This window comes from Meriones unguiculatus, chromosome 15 (genome assembly GCF_030254825.1).
Source record: "Meriones unguiculatus strain TT.TT164.6M chromosome 15, Bangor_MerUng_6.1, whole genome shotgun sequence".
NCBI classification, from domain to species: domain Eukaryota; kingdom Metazoa; phylum Chordata; class Mammalia; order Rodentia; family Muridae; genus Meriones; species Meriones unguiculatus.
In genome coordinates this window covers 61,962,057-61,983,207 of record NC_083362.1, presented here as the reverse complement: position 1 = coordinate 61,983,207, position 21,151 = coordinate 61,962,057, and the positions used below count along the sequence as shown (strand labels likewise).

General features: G+C 51.8%; 1 protein-coding gene and 1 long non-coding RNA gene across 10 annotated transcripts; one reads left to right on the top strand and one right to left on the bottom strand.

Moving 5' to 3' along the window:
- The first annotated feature begins 4,842 nt into the window (after positions 1 to 4,842).
- Positions 4,843 to 20,128, top strand: Ptprn (protein tyrosine phosphatase receptor type N). 9 transcript variants are annotated; one of them, XR_002475884.2, is made up of 24 exons: positions 4,981 to 5,162; positions 6,838 to 6,888; positions 7,078 to 7,191; positions 8,683 to 8,779; positions 9,930 to 10,179; positions 10,263 to 10,617; positions 11,253 to 11,387; positions 11,872 to 11,906; positions 12,494 to 12,771; positions 12,988 to 13,074; positions 13,316 to 13,395; positions 13,499 to 13,563; positions 13,996 to 14,214; positions 14,686 to 14,886; positions 14,988 to 15,135; positions 15,274 to 15,347; positions 15,759 to 15,836; positions 15,936 to 16,055; positions 16,390 to 16,556; positions 18,414 to 18,467; positions 18,984 to 19,048; positions 19,237 to 19,310; positions 19,522 to 19,643; positions 19,910 to 20,128. XR_002475884.2 is itself a non-coding variant. In XM_021626190.2 (24 exons), the coding sequence occupies exons 1-23, from the start codon at positions 5,048 to 5,050 to the stop codon at positions 19,591 to 19,593; spliced, it is 2,934 nt and encodes a 977-aa protein (XP_021481865.2). In that variant the 5' UTR covers positions 4,981 to 5,047; the 3' UTR covers positions 19,594 to 19,614; positions 19,910 to 20,128. The 9 variants fall into 9 exon arrangements, 8 of the variants coding, with proteins under 8 accessions (XP_021481879.2, XP_060224639.1, XP_060224637.1 ...); XM_021626190.2 differs by having other exon boundaries at positions 19,522 to 19,614; XM_021626204.2 differs by lacking the exon at positions 4,981 to 5,162 and adding an exon at positions 4,843 to 4,957 and having other exon boundaries at positions 19,522 to 20,128.
- On the bottom strand, positions 12,538 to 13,608 carry LOC132648099 (uncharacterized). Its single transcript, XR_009586475.1, has 2 exons — positions 13,482 to 13,608; positions 12,538 to 12,863 (listed from the first exon to the last, which is right to left on the bottom strand). It is a non-coding gene; the product is annotated as an uncharacterized LOC132648099 (long non-coding RNA).
- Positions 20,129 to 21,151: the final 1,023 nt, after the last annotated feature.

Sequence of the window (21,151 nt, the reverse complement as noted above, 5' to 3'; positions counted from 1 at the left end):
AGACCACAGAGGCATCCTGTTCAACAGCACCATGCTTCTTACCATGGACTTTCTTTTTTCCTTTTTCTTTTCTATTTCTATTTCTTTGTTCAGTCCAGGTTTCTCTGTGTAGTCTTGGTTATCCTGGACTTGCTCTGGAAACCAGGCTGGCCTCAAACTCACAGAGATCTACCTGGCTCTGTCTCCCAGAGTGCTGGGATTACAGTCATGTGCCGCTATGCCCAGTTGTTTGGTTTTTGGTTTGGTTTGGATTGTTCCTTTTTAAGACAGTTTTCTCTGTGCATCCCTGGCTGTCCTGGAATTTGCTCTGTAGACCAGGCTGGCCTTGAACTCATCCATCCAACTGCCTCTGCCTCCCAAGTGCTGGGATTAAAGGCAGGCGCCGCAGCTGCTCAGTGAAAATAAACAATCTATGGTGACCAATTATTCCACAAAAGAGGGGGAGGAGATAAATAAAATTGAATAATCAAATAATGGGTAAATAAATGTGAGCTTTGTGTTTTCTGCTACTACAACTTCCTCTTCATTAATCTCCACCTCCTTTTCAGTCCCAGGCGACTGCTGTGAATGAATGAATGTCTCTTCCTCTGGATGTTCATTAGGTTAGCAGGATGGAAATACCATAAACGAGTTTGGGGGAGGGGAGAGGACAGGATAGTGTACTCACCGCCCCAGTTCCCCATCTCCATGTGAAGTTGTATTGCCCACCCCACCCCACCCCATCCTAACCCACCCCACTCCACCCCACTCCACCCCACCCCATCCTCGAATCCTCTATATTCAGGGCGAACACCGTCATTCCACTCACGATGATACAGGAAGGACTGGGATGACCCCCAATCTACCAACAGTTAGTGGTGCCCTACATAAAAGCAAAGGAGTGAGTTCAGTGAGAGAGTGATAAAAGCTAGCCCCGGGAAAACTTATCATCTGGTGCTCAGTAATCCTCTGAGGTGCTGGAAATGCTTTACTTCTGGAACTCGGTTGCTTGGGTGTTCATGAAACCGTAAGATGTTTCCTTCTGTTCTGTGCGTTTATCTGCGGTGTTTAACAGTTTATCAGCTTCAAAGGGGGAAGCAAATGGAAGACAGTGAAAGTTAGGCCAAGTGTGTGTGGTGGTGGCACATGCTTTTAATTCAGCCCTTGGGAGGCAGAGGCAGGAAGATCTCTGTGAGTTCGAGGCCAACGTTGTCCACAAAGAAAGTTCTATGCCAGTCAAGAGAGAGTCTCTCTCAAAAACATTTATTCACTGTTTTATTATATTATCTGTATGAGTGTTCTGCCTGTATGTATGCACGTATGTGTGTGCACCACATGCCTGATACCTGCAGAGGTCAGGAAAGGGCTTTAGATCCTCGGGAACTGGAGGTACAATACGAATGGCTGTGAGTCTCCTTCTGGGTGCTGGGGACAACCCCAGTGCTCTGCAAGGGCAGCCAGTGCTCTCTACCACTGATCCATCTCTCCAGGCCTCCACTGTTTTACTAGTAGAGTAATATTTGTGTTATCTATGTACATTGTGAGGTGTGTTTTGGATCAGACATACAAGTGTTTATACTAATGTCATCAGGAGCTCAAGTTTTCAGCATAACAGTAAAGAACTATAAGTGTAGAGAGCTCAGTGAAGATCACAATTATATTGGTTGGAGTTCGTGTGTGTGTGTGTGTGTGTGCATATATGTATGTGCTTGTGTCTATGTACATGGGTGCTTGTTTTTGTGCATGCATGTTTGGTGTGTGTTTGTATGTGCGTGTGTGTTTGTGTGTGGCATGTATATGTGCATGTATGTTTATTTTTGGTTTTTGTTTTGCTTTGTTTTGGTTTGGTTTGGTTTTTTGAGACAGGATTTCACTGTGTAGCTTTGGCTGTCCTGGAACTCACTCTGTAGACCAGGCTGGCCTTGAACTCACAGAGATCTGCCTGCCTCTGCCTCCTGAGGTCTGGGATTAAAGGCATGTGCCACCACCACACAGCATGCATGTGTGTTTATATGTGTGCATGTGTGTTTGCATGTGTGTGTTTTATCTTAATATCCTGGCTCGGTTCATAGAAAAGGTCTAGAGGCAGTTCCCTGTCCCCCCCACCCCAGGTAGCCATTATCACCCCTAACATCCAGATTCTGGTCTCTAAAATCAGCTCTTACCAAAAGGTACCACAGCTCTTTAGATAAATGGCTACTTCCACATTGGAGAGAAAATAAAAAGAGAAAAACCTGGTACATCTTAGAGTAACGAAAAACAAGGGAGATTTCAGTGATTTGTAGGATGTTTCAAAAGGACATTGGAATCTGATTCAAGGACCTGCCACTGGCTTGTTTGGGGATAATTTGAATATGAAAAGAGTAATTATTGTGACTGATTGACGCACATTGAATATATAAATAGTAATGTTCAGAAAAGAAAAACCACAAAAACACTCTATAAAGCTCATTAGCCACTATTGAGGTAACTGTTTCAACTACTCCTTCCTTAGTCTGCAAATCAGTAAAGAGCAGACATTAGGAAAACTGATAAATGTCAAGAGAATGAAAAAATTTAGAAATAAAGCACATTTTGCAAATCAGAATGAAATATTTTAGTCAATGATCACCACTGGAGACTAGAGACGTAGCTCAATGGGGCAGGACTTGCCCAGCATGTCGGAGATCCTGCGTTTTAGCCCAAGCATACACAAGGAGGAGGACCAGGAAACTGCTGATGGTTGATGGGGAACTAGCTGCTTCTGTGGTGCCAAGATAGCCCATGGATTTCACATTCGTGCTCTTCAGTTTAGGAAAGCTGTGGCTGACTCCGCTGTAGACCGGTTTTAGCATCCATATGTAGTAGAATAACCAGGCGTTATGCATCTCCTGGGATGAAGCGACTGAAGGTGTTCCGTTTGCAGTTAAAAAGATATAATGCAACTGACCCTTCAAGTGTAATCTCTACTTTACAGAAGCGAACGGAGAGGGTAGGTGTGTTTCAGGAAGGAGCAATGCAAGGTAATCAACCATCAGACAAATCTAGAAGGTGAAGAGTTAAAAAAAATGACCTGGAAAAAAAAATGAGCTGCTTTCTCTTCTTCCTGACAATGTGAAAAGTGGGGGATGACTGGATGTCTCTGCTAAGTTAAAAAGAATTAAGAACATAATGCTCCACCATGACTTTAATCCTCCTGCTTGGGAGGCAGAGGCAGGTGGAGCTCTGAGTTCGAGGCCAGCCTACACTACAGAGTGAGTTCCAGGACAGCCAGGGCTACGCAGATAAACTCTCTCTTGAGAAAACAAAACAAAAATAGAAAGAAAGGAAAAAAGAAAGAAAGAAAATAATTAAATGCAGTGGTTATCCTTGCTTGACTCCTATTTGAACAAACAGCTGAAAAGATATTTTGGAAACAATTTTAAGTATTTGAATATGAATTGAGCTCTAAGTTACATTATTGTAGGAAAGTGCACTTATTTCCTAGAGAAGCATACTGAAATATTTATAAGACAAATTTTATAATGTCTATCATTTCCATTTAAATATTTAAAAGGAGCAAACACACTCAAAAGTCAATACCTGTGAAGCTTAGATAAGTGTGTGTGTGTGTTTACTAAACCATTTTGGTTTTTTCCACAAACCATTTTGTCTTTTTAATTCACTTTATAAAAACCTTATTCTCCACCCTCTCTTTATGTGTGTGTGTGTGTGTGTGTGTGTGATGAGGCAAGCATGCCACATGGAGAGGTCAGAAGGCAACATCATAGAATCAATTCTCTCCTTCCATCTTTATATGGATTCAAAGGATCAAACTCAGGTTTGGAAAGTGAATCTCTTCACACCCTGATCCATCCCACCAGGCTCATATTGTCTTAAAAACAAAACAAAAGAAAGAACTAGAAAGCAAAAGAGTAATGTAACCAAATGGGAACTTTCAGTAAGTCAGTCCACTGAGGAAGTTGCTGTGATAAGGCTCGAAGAAATAATCTAAGCAGAGTAATTAGGGAGGAGGGAAGCGGTCTGGTGTGCTGTGTACCTTATGTAGAAATCATAAAATCGTTGATAAGCTTGAGGCCAGGGAGGCCAAGGGACAAAGCTAATGACAAGTGCTTACGGGGGTGCAGCCGGGGAGGCAGCGCAGCCACTGATACTCTGTAACACAGGTGGCAACCATCAGTTGACTATTTCAAATTATCTGATAGAGAGGATTCTGGGTGTTCCCAAGACAAAGAAATTATAAATGTCTGAGGTAGTAGATATGCCAGATATGTGGATCTGATCATTACCCATTGCATACATGCATGAGCATTTGCTGGAACGTCACCCTGTTTGTTTGTGGATGATGGCTATACACCAACCCAAAGAGAACAAATGCTAAAGAAAGAAACAGCTTCAAAAGACAGATGAGTAGATACCACGAAGGAAAACAAGTTAATGCATAGGAGTGTTTGCGACGTGCAGGTCCAGATCTTGCTCCCGTGATGATGAGTTTAACACATACATTCTCACTACCACCTTGTGGGGCAGAAGCTTTTTCGCACCTTCACTTTACTAAACAGGGTGATCAACTAGCTCAAGGCTATCCCAGCACGCATGCCTAACCATCCCTGATGACGCCAGTAGCAGTAATGGAGACGCGGCAAGAGTTCCTATTCTGGTCTCTTCCGCTTGCAGTCTCAGGGCTTATACTCTCTGGCCCACGTTATCTTCCCTGTTCCCAGTAGAACTTGTTCCTTTTCGCCAACCCTGAGCCAGGGAGTCAGAGGCGGGTGGACTTGAAAAAGAAGGTCAGGAGTAGGTGGACCCAGTGGGAATTCTAGTGAGGAACCTACTATACGGTGGAGGAGGACTAGGTTGAGTAGGTCCCCGGCTGAGAGGGACCTCTTACGCCAGTATGACGCAAATGGGCATGCAAGCCGGGGGTGGAGAAGTCGTCACCGCACGCCTGCAGTTGGCCTGGTCGCCTCGAGAGGGGCTCGTAGACCCCGCCTTGCAGGTGGGTGGGGAGCGGCAGGCCCCGCCTAGGCTGCTCGGCTGGCTCCCGCCAGCGCCGCTGAGACTCAGGCTGCGCCGGGAGCCGGGAAGGATGCGGCGCCCGCGGCGGCCCGGGGGGCCCGGGGGCTCCGGGGGCCTCCGGCTGCTGGTCTGCCTGCTGCTGCTGAGCAGCCGCCCCGGGGGCTGCAGCGCCATCAGTGCCCACGGTCAGGAGGAAACTTGATGGGGTCGGGGGTGGGGGGTGACGAGGGGGACAGGGGCCTGGAGCAAAACTCGCTGTTAGGGAGAAGCTTCGCAAAAACCAGAAGCTCGGGTGGAATGAATGTGGAGGGGGGGGGGGCGGTTTCGGTGTAAAGAAGATGGGAGGAGATGGAGGGAGACTAAAGGGGGATGAAAACGAGGAAAGGGGCGTAGGCCGGGAGGTGGAGCTGGGTTTTGCAGGCGGGACCTGGGAAAAGTGACCTCCAGGGGAGATCGGGTCCAGGAGGAGAATTGGGGGCGCGTGCGCGAGTCCCGGGATTTAGAGGGACTACAGGACCGTGGGAGAAGCCAGAGGCGTCGAGGTGGAGACCCGGGCTGAAGAATCGGAAGCCGGGAAGGACGAAGAGGCGACCACCGGGCGGCCTGAGCCTCTCCTCCGTCACCGGGCTCCAGCTCCCTGGCTGGAGACAGAGAGCAGGGTTTCTCTTTCGAGTCTAGAGAGGCCATTTGCTGCGTTTTGGTCAGCTATAAGAAGGGAGGCACGCAGGGGAGGGAGCGGAAGAGGACGAAAGGGGGAGGGTCTGCCCCTCGTCCCCCTCCCCTCATCCAGGCCTGGTGCTGACTCACATCTGAGCGGACACAGTCAGCGCTGACTCACGGGCCCGGGATGGGGGGTGGGAAGGTGGCGCGTGGGGGAAGGGGGCGCAGCCTCTCCATCTGTCTCCCTTTTACCCCACACTGGCTTGGAGGCCAATGCAGTACTTTCTGTGAGGCCGAGGGTTGACAAGATAGGGCGGAGGGATGAGATCCTGTGACGACTCCTTGTCCCGTCACCCCTCCCTCGGTAACCGTCTCCCCTCCCGACGTGCGCGTCGCTTCCAGCTTCAGCACCACGGACAGATCCACCGGGTCTGGCCTGAACAGAATCAAGTACTTACACCCCTTTCCCGTCCCTACGCTTCCCCACTGGAGTGAGGAGGTGTGCTAGAGTGTCAGCCTCTAGCTCCAGGCCACTAGAGTTAGAATGCATTGAGAGATTTGGGTAACTACAGTTCCCTTTTGAATTTGGCCACAAATTCTCCCACAATGCTACGTGATCTCCCCCCCCTCCTCCCACGCTCGAACTCCCCGTGAAGCAAACTGAGTCTCTTAAAGATTGAAACTAAGATCTTCAAAATCCAAAGCCAGACCCCACGCTTCCTCAAGAATTCTGGGCCTTGGAGCTAGAGAGATGGTTCAGTCAGTCGAATGCTTCCCGCGGAAGCACGAGGAGCTGAATTCGGATCTCCAGCACCCGTAAAACACATAAACACACACACGAAATGCATAGTGACTGATGTCTAACACGGGCACTGGGAAAGTGGAGGCAGACAAATCCTTGGGATGTGCTGGGTGAACTCCAAATTCAGTGAGATACCCAGTCTTGAAAATATAAAGTGGACAACAGGTGTGGAAGCTACCCAACATTGACCTTTGGCCTCTATACACACAGACACATGTGTGCACATATATAAATTTGTATGCATACATATGCCAGAGAGAGAGAGAATTCTAGGGCTCCCCCCTATTGTCCTCCCAACTGAAAGCCTTCCTTGGAATGAAATAATGGGCCGTACCTGCTTTGCCTGTTTCCCAGACCTCTGACCCTCCTCTGTGTTCTGAGCTCCTACTCTTCCACAGGCTGTCTGTTTGACCGCAGACTCTGCTCGCACTTGGAAGTCTGTATTCAGGGTGAGTAGAGCCCTGGCATAGGATTTAAAAAAAAAAAAAAAAAGATGGGGAGGGAGAGGGCAGCTGTGAGGAGAGCAGAGGAGCACAGCTCTAAAGCCAGAGAAGGTGAAGAGAGCATCGTCCATCCGAGGCCTGGACTTTGGGAGACCTCCTGCAAAAGCGCTGACCACAGCAACTTTGTGCTTTTAGATGGCTTGTTTGGACAGTGCCAGGCAGGAGCCGGGCAGGCGCGGCCCCTTTTGCAAGTCACCTCTCCAGTTCTCCAGCGCTTACAAGGTGTGCTCCGGCAACTCATGTCCCAAGGTGAGGTCTGGCTGTATTGAAACACAGAGACTGGAACTCGGTGGGTGGGAAAGTGAGGGACCACCTCATCCAAAAGCTTCTCTTCATGCAATGTAATTATTACATCTACTCATGAAGCCCCACTCTCTTAGACCTTGCTGGAGAAGGGGGCAAGACCAAGGTGATGGGATCCTAGAGATGGGCTGTTTATATGAACTTTCTAGAGTTGCCCACCAGGAGGCCTGCAGCTTGAAGTTGCTGGAAAAAAATTTTTAGACTTATTGGAATTTTGTTTGTTTTGAGATAAACTCTCACAGTGTAGCCCAGGCTAGCTCCAAACTTATTATGTAGCCCAGGCTGGCCTGGAACTCATGGTGGTCCTTCTGCCATAGCCTTCTAAGTATAGGACTACAGGCATGGACCTCTGCCCTCCAGCTTTTTGTATGTCTTAAGAAGTTTGCTTCAGTGAAATGCAGTGACAGATGCAGGAGGACATGGGTGAAGAGTATCGTTTTAAGATGGACGAAACTGCATCATGTTTTTGTGCCATAAGGAATAATTCGGCGGAGAGGGAAGGGATGGAAACAGGAGAGAATTTGGGGGAGGATGTTCATGAGTAAGAAATAGAGGCTGAAATCTAGTGGTCACTTGGAGGAGTTGATTGTAATAGGAACACAGGCAGTTCCAATGCATGGAATAGACATTTGTAGGTCCCGGGATATGAGTCCTAAGTAACCCAGATTATAAAACCAGGGCAAGAGCTGGGCATGGTGGCACTGTGATACCAAACTCAGGAGGCTGAAGCAGAAGGATCACCATGAGTTCCAGGTCAGCCTGTGTTACATAGTGAGACCCTGACTCTAAATAGATAGCCCATAGAAGGAAGAATGGAGGAGAACGAAATGTGCTCCCTCAGGAATGAATGAGAGCAGCGCTTCATGGGTAAAGAGTCAAGCAGAAGAGCAAGATGCTGCTGCTAAGAGGACATGATGAGAATTGCAGTGAGAAACAGGTGTATGGAGCATTGCATTTTCCTGACCACACTTTATTTTCACATTAGCCCTCAAAATGTGTGTTATTCCCGCTCTACGAAGGACTCAGGCCCAGAATGAAGAAAGGCAGTGATGACAGTGGTGACAGCATCCGTTAAAAGGGCTTCATGCGACAGAGCTGTTTTCCATGACACATTATTTTAATTATCGCAACAATCTTAGGCCATACGTATCCCCAGATGAGAGAATTGAGATGAAACAATGGAGGCTTAACAGGCCTCTGGTTCTTTGGAAACCAAAGCCAAATTCCAGCCCAGGCCTTCGGACTCCAAAAGTTGTTCCTGAGAATAGGAGTGGGAGACAGCTCAGTTCGCCCATTGTGTCTCCGATCCCTGCCCTCCACCCCCCGCTTGGCAATCACAACTCACTGCAGGAAATAGAGCATACTCCTGACCGCCATCACTTCTGGAACTGAGCCCCTGGTCTCAAGTCACCCTTGCCTTATCCTTTCTTCTGATAGGCTTGTCCTGGCATGATGACCTCACCCAGCATGTGATCTCCCAGGAGATGGAGCGCATCCCCAGGCTTCGTCCCCCAGAACCCCATCCAAGGGACAGGTAAGCAGCCTTTCTCAGCAGCCTTAGACTGTTGAGGATGATGATCTGTGGACCTTCCTTATAGTCAGGGGGTGGAGATGCCAAGGTCAGCAGACTGGAGCACAGGTAAAGTAGCGTCAAGAATGGTCCCTCCCTCTGACATGTTGACATGCTCAGTAGGAGCTGAGTCTATCCCAGAGATCCAGCGTAACAGGGCAATACATACGTGCTTTGAGAGAATGTTGGTATTTAATATTTCAAAAGAAGTATTAAAGTAGTTGTTATGGACAAACTACAATTTTCCTGGACCTAAGTTGTTTTGTGACTGTGTGGAATTGTGCGCGGCAGGAAGCAGCACTGTCTCTCTATGGTTAGAGCCTTTAGCCCAGCGGTTCTCAACTTTCCTAATGCTGTGACGCTTTAACACAGTTCCTCATGTTGTGGTGACCCCCAACCATAAATTATTTTTTTGTTGCTCCTTTATAACTGTAACTTTTCAAGTTATGAATTGTAATGTAAATGTCTGTGTTTCCCGATAGTCTAAGGCGACCCTTATCAAAGGATCCTTTCACCCCTCAAGGGGGTCACCACTGACAGTTGAGAACTGCTGCTCTAAAGGCAACTTTCAGACAAAAGAAGGGGGTGTGGAGCTCAAATATGACACTTGGGCCAAGGCACAGGGGTGGGTCCAGAGACGTCTGTTGTTTGAACAAATTTACTTAGAGAACACAGGGACAACAATGCAGAAGCATCCAAAGGTCACGGTCCATCCCATGTATGCCCCAGATACGTTCCCCTGCATCACCCCCTTCAGCTTTCCTAGCCTGTGCAGCCTGTGTAGTTTGGGGATGTAGCTCACTGGGAGAGTATTCATCTTGTATACCCAAGGCCCTGGGTCTGATCCCTAGCCAAACACACACCTGCTTGTTCTGTTTCACGTGCTTACCCAACTACCTTGGCAAGCTTGGCCCTCTGGCCTACCTTCCCCTCCATAGCCCCTAGCACATCTCTCTTCTTCATTTCTTAGGGGGACAGGGCTATTCTAAACCACTGACCCCACCCAACTTCGACCTTGTAAACTTCCCACACCCTTGTGCTATACAAACATAAAAATAAATCTCTCTCTTTCTCTCTCTTTCTCTACGCCTTATCTCTCTCCTTCCCTCCCTAGGTCTGCTTTGGTGCCCAAGAGACCAGGAGAGTTGCTTTCTCGGAGCAATCCCACTGTCTCCTCTCCTGCTGCCCAGGGGCTCCCTCGGCCTCCAGGGGGTGGGACTGGAGCTGGGGTGGGGCCTCCACTGTCCTCCCTGCAGGCCGAGCTGTTGCCACCTCTCTTGGAGCACCTGCTAATGCCCCCCCAGCCCCCCCACCCCGCTCTGACCTATGAACCCGAGCTGCTACAGCCTTACCTGTTCCACCAGGTAAGTCCTGGACTCTGGCCACGCCTCGACCCCAGGACCCAAGCCCTGAGCCTGTCCTCACCCAAGTCTCCGCTTTCCCACAGTTTGGTTCCCGAGATGGCTCTCGAGGCTCGGAGAACTCCCCAGGGGTGGTTGGTGTTGGCCACCTGCCTAAGGCTGAAGCCACTGCTCTCTTCAGCAGAAGTCCCTCCAAGGCCCTTTTGGGGGCTCACTCTGGCCACTCCTTTGGGGACCTTCCAGGCCCCTCCCCTGCTCAGCTTTTCCAGGACTCAGGGCTTCTTTACATGGCCCAAGAGTTGCCAGTGCCTGGCAGGGCCAGGATGCCAAGGCTGCCAGAGCAAGGGGGCAGCAGCCGGACAGAGGATTCCTCAGAGGGCTATGAGGAGGAAGTACTAGGGGGTCGTGGGGAAAAGCCCCCTCCCCAAGCAGTACAATCAGGTAACAGTGTCCTCAGCATCCACTGCTCTGTCTGTGGGGGTCCTTCACTGTCTTTGAAGATGTTGACTTATTCATTTGTTTATTCAGTATTATTATTATTTTGTTTTGTTTTTGTTATTGAAGACAGGGTTTCTCTGTGTAGCCTTGGCTGTTCTGGAACTCTGTAGACCAGGCTGGCCTTGAACTCACAGAGATCCACCTGCCTCTGCCTCCCAGAGTGCTGGGATTTCAGGTGTGCACCACCGCTCCTGGCTTTTTATTTTATGTCTAAGTTGAGGTCTTGTATTATACCAGGCTATCCTTGCACTCATTTTTAGCTCAGGCTGGACTCAAACCTGCGGCAGTCCCCTTGCCTCAGACTTTTGGGTACTGAGGTTACAAGCATGAATCACCACACTTGGCATTCTGCCTTTCATTCACACATTTAACTGTCTACCGACAAGCTGATACATGCAGGCACTAGCTTCGATGCAGGGACAGTGGGGTGTGCCCCTGGTACACCTCAATACGTTCAAGGTCTGGGAATGGGAGGGCATCAGTGTCCTGGCATTTGGAAAGAATCCCCCCCCCCCCGCCACCTATCTGCATGCCAGTTGATCCTAGCGTCAGCTCTAAGCTTTGTGTCCGGCTCCCAGCAGATATAAGTCTGCAGAGATTGGCTGCTGTGCTGGCAGGCTACGGAGTGGAGCTGCATCAGCTGACCCCGGAGCAACTTTCTACCCTCTTGACTCTGCTGCAGTTACTGCCCAGGGGCGCAGGGAGAAATCTTGGTGAGTGTCCAGGCAGGGAGGCCAGCAACTCCCATCTCCATGGAGGCTCATTGCCTCAGTTCTCAAGACTGCACCGAGTTGCCCAGAGAGTCACAAGGGGAGAGGTTTGGGGTTTGCTTTCTTCTTGAAATGGGGTCCTGCTTAAATCAGCCCAGGCTGATAGAAGAACTCATGAGCCTCCTGCCTCGACCTCCAGCGTGTAGCGATTGCAGGCACGGTCCAGCTTGCCTGGCTGAAGAGAGAGTTCCTTCTAGGACAGGGTTATTGCCAAGAGGGGGAGAAGGTAAGCTGTATCATTAGACCAGGAAAAGACTAGAGGATGGCAAGCTCAAGGAGGTAGTCAGAGGGAGATGGAGCAGCGGGAGGCATCTGGGACTACTGACAGGACAGGGGTCACACAGATGGGAAAGGTTCAAAATCTCTGGTCCTTCCTCACCTTGGTCTTGACACTTTCCCAAGACTCTTGCTTTTCTTGTCTCAATAGGAGGGGCTGGAAATGTTGGAGCTGATCTCAAGAAAGTGAGTTCCTGCCACCTCCCTGCCTCATAAGTCCCCCTTTGCTAAAATCCGAATCTTGGAGATCACGGCTCAGAATCTGTCCTCTGGTCCCTCATTCTAAGGCCCCAGAGACTTCCAACCATCACCGGTGGCCCCACTTCAAGTTAGCAGGACTAGACCCTCATCCACTCCTCTTTTTACCACACAGTCCTTTCACACCAAAAGGAGGGGCTTTGGTGGAGCTCCCTCCTGTGTAGTGAATGAGTTTTGCTTCTCTGTGTTAGGTGTAGGCTTCTAACACAAAAGCCATTGCCTTTCTGTTTGTCTTTCCAGACAGTCGGGCTCAATTTCCACCCCTCCCCATTCCAGCCCCACCCTGCGAATTCACAGAGCACATTTCATTCCTTAAAGCCTTTATTCATTCAACGTTCATCCATTCCCTGCATGTGCTTTCAGAACCCATTGCATGGGCTTGGCGGGGGGTGTAGAAGGCTAAACAGTTCCCAAATTCCACTTGTAAAGGCTTTAGAGCCCAAAGTGTGTCCCCCCCCACACACACACCCAGCCCCTCCACTCTAAGATCACGCGTGTACCCTGTCTCGAAACAGACAACAGAAGAACAAAAGCAGAGAGGAGACACAGCAGAGCCTCGGCCCCCCACACCCTTGCTTCCTGGACACCCCACTGCCGGCCCCACCGCCAATGAAGCCCAGCAGGTGCTGAGCCCTGGCTTCCCCGAGCCTCCCCAAACAGCCAGCCCTCCCAGGGTCTCATCTGTCCTCCTGGAGAAGAAAAGCCCCTTTGGCCAGAGCCAGCCCGCAGCAGTGGAACAGCCTTCAGCTCGACCAGCAGCCGAGGAATACGGCTATATAGTCACTAATCAGAAGTAAGCGCTGCAACCTGGCGAAGGCTTCCGGTCCTGGGGGGGGGGGGGTAGGGGGGTGGTTGGCCTGTCTGGCTGGAAGCAGAGAATCCAGCCTGGATAAGAAAAGAAAAAAAGTCATCAAGGCGGTGGGTAGCCCTGCCCCTCTAGAGGTGGCCTGTCTCAAGAGGGTGCCTGAGAACCCCCGCTGCTCCCCCTCCGCCTGCTCCTCTCCTGCAGGCCCTTGAGTCTGGTGGCTGGAGTAAAGCTGCTGGCGATCCTGGCTGAGCACGCGCACATGTCCTCGGGCAGCTTCATCAACATCAGGTGGGGCTGCGGTCTTGGGACAGCACAGGGGTCTAGCACGGGTGAGGTGGTGCCGAAGGGACTAGGTAGGAAGGGAAGAAAGCTCCGGGGTCAGAGATGTTCCCAAGTCGCCGAAGCGGGGCAGCCACGTGGAGGCCTGCGGCTCGCCCCACCCGCAATCTGCCTGTCGTTAGACACACCTGTGGACATCCCTGATTCCCATTTGGCCTCTTTAGAGTGTACCAAACCTCTTATTTGGCAGCGTGGTGGGACCAGCTGTCACCTTCCGCATCCGGCACAATGAACAGAACCTGTCTTTGGCAGATGTGACCCAGCAAGCTGGTAAATACCTCCCCATCCTCAAGCGCAGGCGCAACATGACTCCCAGCCCCTACTTCCAGCTCACATGGGGCTGAAAAGAGCCTGACCTGTACCCTTCCTATAGGGCTGGTGAAGTCTGAACTGGAAACGCAGACAGGGCTCCAGATTTTGCAGACAGGGGTGGGACAGGTAAGCACGAACTGTAGAATCCGCCAACGCCCCATAGGCCTGACTCTGCGCACAGGAGAGAAGGCAAGAACAAGGAGAAAGAACTAAAGAGTTTAAAGTTCTTTTGGCTCACCAGCCTTTCCCCAAAGCAGCCCTCGTCTCTGTGCAGTTCTCATTTTGACCAGCAGGTGGCGCGGCGGCGCTTTCCTGAAGGGCCATTCTAACAGCGTTTTCATGCTGACGCTTCCCTTTTTCTCTGTTTATATGGAAATCCTTCTCCTGGGGTCACCCAAAGTCTCTGGCTCTTGAGTTGGTCCAATGTGGATTGGGAAAGAGCTTGTACGCCCTTCCGCGTGTTACCCCTGCCTTTACAGCTTTGTCCCTAGAGGTGGCCTATATAGGCGGCCGGTCCCCCCTGCCACCATCCCCCTGACTCTGGCTTTGTTCCCACAGAGGGAGGAGGCAGCTGCAGTCCTTCCCCGACAAGCCCATGGCATATCTCCCATGCGCTCAGTGCTGCTTACTCTGGTGGCCCTGGCAGGTGTCGCTGGGCTGCTAGTGGCTTTGGCAGTGGCCCTGTGTATGCGCCATCATTCGAGGCGACGGGATAAGGAACGCCTGGCAGGCCTGGGGCCCGAGGGGGCCCACGGTGACACTACTTTTGAGTATCAGGTGTGCTGTTACAGAAGCTCATGGAGGGAAGGAGGTACAAGGGGCTTGAGAGACTCCATCCTGTGTGGAGTAAAGTTGGGAGCAGACATAAGGTCCCGGGAGAAGCTAGAGAGGTCCTGGAAGGGGTGGGTGTTGTGATGCACTCTTGGTGAACATGGGCTAGAACAGCTCCTGAGATTCCTCCCAGGGCTCTGATTCTGGGGTTCTCCTTTGTACCATCTGAGGTTGTCATAAGCACCAGCCAGGCAGAAAAGAACTAAGCCCAAAGCACCCTTTACTCATGCCATTGACTACAGACAAGACCAAGGCTCCAGGCTGGAATCCATGGCCGCGGTTTGTTTGTAGCCCCGGAGAACTGAGCTCTGTGAGGCTGTGCAAATGCTCCACCCACTCTACCCCTGGGTCCCAGTCCTGTGGCCTTGCCGAAGGGCTTCGAAGGGACCCCAGCCTCACCCGGCCCTTCCTCTGCAGGACCTGTGTCGCCAGCACATGGCCACAAAGTCGCTGTTCAGCCGGGCTGAGGGCCAACCAGAGCCTTCCAGGGTGGGAAGTGTGTCCTCCCAGTTCAGCGACACGGCCCAAGCCAGCCCCAGCTCCCACAGCAGCACGCCATCCTGGTGTGAGGAGCCGGCCCAGGCCAACATGGACATCTCGACGGGACACATGATTCTGGTCAGGAACAGGCCCGGGGCCTACAGTGGAGAGGGAACCGGATGGCAGGAGGGGCAGGAGGGGCGGTGCAGGCCAGAGCCAGGGTGCCGTGTCCCATGCAGGCGTACATGGAGGACCACCTCCGAAACCAGGACCGGCTGGCCAAGGAGTGGCAGGCCCTGTGTGCCTACCAGGCAGAGCCGAACACCTGTGCCACGGCACAGGGCGAGTGCAACCTCAAGAAGAACCGCCATCCTGACTTCCTACCCTGTAAGTGAGCCGTGGGCCAGCCTGGCCCCACCCTCTGCTAGGGGCAAGTCCTGGCTGTGGGGGAAGCTGTCTGGGCTCCTGGCTCAGGCTGGGCAGCGGAAGCCTAGTGCCAGAAGGCTATTTGGGGGTTCCGTGCAGATGACCACGCCCGCATCAAGCTGAGAGTGGAGTGCAGCCCTTCCCGGAGTGATTACATCAACGCCAGCCCCATCGTAAGTGGCTCTCACACCCCACCCCATCCGTATTGTTCCTCTTTATCCGTCCCCTATAGTCATTTCTTACTCCAAACCGTAGAGCTCATGTCCTCGAATTAAAATACAGGCTTCAGCCAGGCGTGGCGGCTCACATCTTTAATCCCAGTACTCGGGGAGGCGGAGGCAGGCAGATCTCTGTGAGTCCAAGACAGCCAAGGCTACACGGGGAAACCCTGTCTTGGAAAACCAAATCTATATATTTATATCTAGATAGAGAGGTAGGAAGATAGATAGATAGATAGATAGATAGATAGATAGATAGATAGATATTCTTCCCAGCCTTCACCCGACCCTGGCCCACTCTTGACCAAGCCTTTCTCCAAGCTAGCTCTTCTCGTTCTGGCCCATGCCATATCCTCTCTCCCTTAGATCGAGCACGACCCTCGGATGCCAGCCTACATAGCCACACAGGGGCCGCTGTCCCACACCATCTCAGACTTCTGGCAGGTGCACTCTTGGAGGGGGCTTTCCTTGGAACCAGAGGCCCCCAGGGCCGACCAGAGCCCGGGAGGCTAGAAGGCCGCTTACCTGAGTCTCGGTCCTTAGATGGTGTGGGAGAGCGGCTGCACTGTAATTGTCATGCTGACCCCGCTGGTGGAGGACGGTGTTAAACAGTGTGACCGCTATTGGCCGGACGAAGGATCCTCCCTCTACCACGTCTATGAGGTCAGTGGGACCCCACAGCAAGGGGAGGAGAGTCAGAAGATGAATGGTGGCTTGCTATTTTACATATGAATGTATACATACATACACACATATCATACATACACGAACGTTTGTGTGTTTTGTCTGGCATGAAAAAAGCATCTGTAGGGACTTTGCTAAAACTCAGAGCCTTGAGTAGGTAAGACAGGGAAAAATAAATACCTAAAGACTGAAACCAAGACCGCCTTTAACTTCCGGAAGGGTTTAGCCTTTGGACAGCTTGGGAAGGCAAGAGGGCGGGGATGGGAGTGGGCTTGTGGGCAGCCGCCCTCAGAGAGGGGCGGGTACCTGACAGGTGAACCTGGTGTCGGAGCACATCTGGTGTGAGGACTTCCTGGTGCGGAGCTTCTACCTGAAGAACGTGCAGACCCAGGAGACACGCACGCTCACGCAGTTCCACTTCCTCAGCTGGCCGGCAGAGGGCACCCCGGCCTCCACCCGGCCGCTGCTTGACTTCCGCAGGTGAGCAGGCTGCAAACAGCCCTTCCTCCAGCTGCGACCTGGGGCCAAGCCCTTGACCTCTGTCCCTTCCACCTGCCTCTCATCGGCAAACTAGTACTGATAGTCTGGCCTTCCCACCCGAGCCTCGTGCCCTTCTCACACCCACCTTCTCCCAGAGCATCTCCATGGTCTGGCTTATTTGCCGGCTTCGCTGGAGACGGGATGCCCCTTGTTGCCCCTCTCATCTCCTTCTGCTGGGCCCTTATTTGATTCGGCCGCTCTGTCTCCTGCTTTGTCTTTCTGGCCCTCTGCCCTGTGCTGGCTTGCCCTTTCACGCTCTCCTGTCCAGCCTCCATCCTCATCTTTCTTCCTGTCTTTTTGCCTCCGTTTTTTTAATTTCTCTTCACCTTTCTTCCTTTCCCTCTTCTCCTGCATCTCTGACACTCTTCCGTTCTGTCTTCATTTCCTCTGCATCCCTCCTTTCGGGTCTCTCTCTCCTTCTCCCTCCCTGCCTCACAGCTGCCAACATCATTTTTTAATGATCTCTGCTGGTATTTTCACTTCAGTTGGACACAGTTATCCAGCAGGAAGTTCTTGGGACAAGGAGGGGCTGAAACAGAAGCTGACACAAGGACTTGTTTTAACACCAGGCCAGGCATCCAGCATCCCCTCGTAGTACAGACAGAGAAGCGTCTGTACTGAAGCCTTCTGTGTCAGCACAGTGTCAGGGTGCTCAGTGCAGGGTCTCCTGTGCCAGGCAGAGAGGCAGAGTTGAGGTGGGTACGTTGGTAGTTTCTGAACTCCAGGATGACAGTGATTTCTGACTGGGCTCCTGGAGCATGAAGGCATGCTTTGAAAGTGATGTCGGAGCATTAAATTATTCCCTTTGCCCCACATTTAAAAACTCCTAGTCAGATGGGAGGGCTCATGCCTGTCATCCCAGGGGTGCAGGAGGCTGAGGCAGGAGACGTGCAAACCGGGCAGCCTGGGCAGCTAGTCAGACACCCGACTCCTAAATAAGAGAACGAGAAAGGACTGTATATACAGCTTGGTGGCTGAGAACTTTCCAAGCATTGCAGGAAACCCTGGGTTCAATCCTTACTGCTGAATATTAATATTTTTAAGGTGAACGTTTTGATTGGGTTCAGCAAATAGAGCATGACTGAGACCTTGGTTTGAGCCCCAGATCTAAAAAAAAACAAACAAACACAAAAAACAAACAAAAAAACTAGGAAAGTCCCTAATAGAGCCACTGTTAGTCACTGCATAGATTTCTTTTTAAAAGGCCACACAGGTAAGCTAAACAATTCTGGGGCTTACACCAGAATTACATAAATTCAGCTGGCATGTGACGGCTCGAACAAAGTAATTGTTGCTAATGAATGCCTTTCGGTGACCTGACATCAGGGCTAGCATGGACTAAGAGCCTGACAGGAAAGGGGATGGCTTTGATGGCTGTAGAGTAGCAAGAGCTGACCTAGAGTTTACCCAGAAGCCTTGGATTTGAACAGAACCAAGAATGTTCTGAACAGAACCTTGGCAATGCTCCACCATTGGTAACTACCCCTTGTGGAGAGCACCCGTGGCACGCCAGTACTTTATGCCGATTACCTCATGGCATTTCATAAGACTCCATCTTACAGGTATGAGAACCGAGAAGTTAAATCCGTTACTCCAGGTTCACAGCTTGGGCACATGGCTGCCAACTGACAAGTCACCCACACAGCTCTGGCCCTCTGTCACCAGCCCCGAATCCCTTCTCTCTGACTCTCTTCCTGCTCTGTGCTCACCAGCATGGTGACACAGTGTGTGGTTAGCGCGGGGTCCCTTCTTTCTGCCTGGTGGCCCCCGGCCTTCAGACCTGGCTTCTCGTTTCAGGAAGGTGAACAAGTGCTACAGAGGCCGCTCCTGCCCCATCATAGTGCACTGCAGGTGGGTGGGGGCCTGCCACACAGAGACCCTGGGCCTTTCTGGTTCCATCTTCCCCCTGCTCCTTTTCCTTGTGTACAAACCATGGACAACTGCCTCTTGATGTCGAACAACAGATACGGGCCAAATCTGGTACACTCTGTCTTTAAATGAGTTAAAAATAGACACACACACACACACACACAAAGAATGTCAGCCCACAGCGCTGGAAATGTTTACTCTTTGGCCCTTTCTATAGAGAGCTGGCTGAACAAAAGCCTGACCCCTGGCTGAAGAGGGTCACTCCCATTCCATCTGGCTGCCTCTGCTGAAAACTGAGCCATGACTGTCCTTTCTAGTTGTCCCCATGCCTAGGGACATGCCAGGGCTCTCGGGCCTCTGTTTTCTCACTCATGACTCACGAATGCTCTCCTCAAGCCAACTCTAACAGTCAGCCAATGTCCCTACCCCCAACCCCCATTTCTGAGGCCTTCCCGCCTTGTCGGAGCTAAGCCTGTCTGTCACCAACTCCTATTTCAGTGACGGTGCAGGAAGAACGGGCACCTACATTCTTATTGACATGGTACTGAACCGCATGGCCAAAGGTAAGATCTGTCCCCACAGGGAGGCAGCCCTTGGTCCCTCCTGGCTCCCCAGCACCCAGTGAGCCTAAGAACCCACTGGGGATCACGTGGTCCCATCTCCAGGCTTTGCCAAGGATGGGTCAGGTTTTACAGGGTGTTTTCTCCCCTGGATATCCCTTCAAGAATACCTTCCTCCATCCTCTCCCCAGGAGTGAAGGAGATTGACATCGCTGCCACCCTGGAGCACATCCGTGACCAGCGGCCTGGCCTTGTCCGCTCTAAGGTGACAGTGGCTCTCCCTAGTTGATTCCCCTTCCCAAGTATTTTCCTCATAGCCATCATGAAGAAATCAGCAGCAGTCTTCCTCTCCACCCCACCTCCAGGATGACTCCCCTCTTCCCAGATGCCCAGTGCCCTCCACCCCTGCAATGTCCCTTGAGGCAGGGGCCAAAGGCTAGGTTTCCCCTGACCCTTCTGCCCCTGGCTTTGTACAGGACCAATTTGAGTTTGCGCTGACAGCTGTGGCGGAGGAGGTGAATGCCATTCTCAAGGCCCTGCCCCAGTGAGCTCCCTGGCCACCTCAGTGGGTATCCTGGCCTCTGCTCCTTCTGCCTGCGTGAGCATTTGTGCACCCACTCTTCAGCCCCTACCCATCTGCAGCCTTGGCCTATTTGGGGCATGGTAGCCCTTTCCAACCCAGGGTGGAAGGAAGTGGAGACAGAAGGGGCAGGTCCGCCCCTGCTTCATTTGTGCTCGAACCAAGGTGGTCCGTGGGAAACAGACAGCAGGCAGGGGCAGGAGTGGACACCAGCAGCAAGTGTGTCCAAGTTCGCCCTGCCTGAGTCTCTGTCTCCCTCTCCCTGTGGTTTTGGATTTTCACAGCCAGTCTGCATAATGTCCCCACTCCCACCAGCCTTCAGTATGTAGACAGAGCGGAATGAGAGGGCCCCCGCTCTCCAGCTACCCAGCCCTGCTACCACTGGCCTGCCACCTTGACCCTGCTCCACCTTCTCCCCGCCCCCGGCACAAGAGAACATTTCTAGAAAAATCTACTTTTGTATTGATGTGAATAAAGTTAGTGTGTTGTCTGTGCACCCGCAATATGGAAGCCCGTACAGGTCTGTCTATCCGGCCTCCAGGCTCCAGCGGGAGCTCCGGTCTGAGCTGGCCTGCTAGGTTTCCCTGGAGACACTGAAAGCAGAGAGCCACGGGTGACACTGGCTGCAGGGGCTGGCTGTCCTTGGCTTGAGTAATGCCTAACAGAGTGGCTCCTAGCTGGCCAGCAGGTTCCAAGGCACCATGCATGCATTCGTTTTATCTTCATAAAACCAGGACCAGTAATGCCTCATGTGCTGACAGAGAGAGCACAGAATGGCCCTAGCCCAGGGCGAGACACTTGTAAGCGGTCCAGGATTGAAACCTGGGAAGCCAGGCCTTCCTATAATAGCCTTTCCTCCCAGTTCTTAAGCGAGCGGCTGCTTCACGCCCTTCGGCCTCAGGAATGACATCCATGTTACACAGGACTGAGCTTGGAGCTGAGGAGACCCCTGTCTACACACTGACTGCCACATTTCAGGCCATAGATACCATAGCCAACTCCACCAGTGAGGAGCTGGGGCAAGCCATCTAGGGGGGATGCTTTTCCCCATTCATCTTATCCACCCTCTCAGCCCTTTTACCCTTATGGCTGCCCTTGTGCCCCTCCCCCCCAGGAGCCCTTGCTTGTATGTCCTAAGTTGCCCTTGGTGGTTCCAGATGCAAAAAAAAAAAAATTGAGGTGAGCTGAACCCAGAGCCTGGGGCCACTTGCTCATGCTGGAGTTCAAATGAGAGCACGGGGTGAGTTCTGAGTGCTGAGGGTGAGGAACAATGCCCCGTCCTACCAACTGCTCAGCAGAGGCCCAGCTCCAATGTTCTGTGAGACAAAGGCTCCAAGTGTGCAAAGCACCATTCTACAAGTCCCAGCAGATGCTCAGGGTGAGGGCTGGCATTCCCCCTCAGGGTAGGCTGCTGCTTTATCGTCCAGAGGTCGGCTAGGCCCTTTGACTTCGGGTGAAGCTAACAGTGAATTCTGGGGAGAGGGGCTACCACCTCTTGTGTGACCGCACGGAGGTGCTGGTCCTGT

What these genes read in the sequence shown, in the direction of transcription:
- Ptprn (XM_021626190.2), top strand. Translation starts at nt 5,048, where the DNA reads ATGCGGCGCCCGCGGCGGCCCGGGGGGCCCGGGGGCTCCGGGGGCCTC. An exon ending in AGCCTTACCTGTTCCACCAG is followed by an intron (nt 10,180 to 10,262) that starts GTAAGTCCTGGA and finishes GCTTTCCCACAG; the next exon opens with TTTGGTTCCCGAGATGGCTC. An exon ending in CCGCTGCTTGACTTCCGCAG is followed by an intron (nt 16,557 to 18,413) that starts GTGAGCAGGCTG and finishes TTCTCGTTTCAG; the next exon opens with GAAGGTGAACAAGTGCTACA.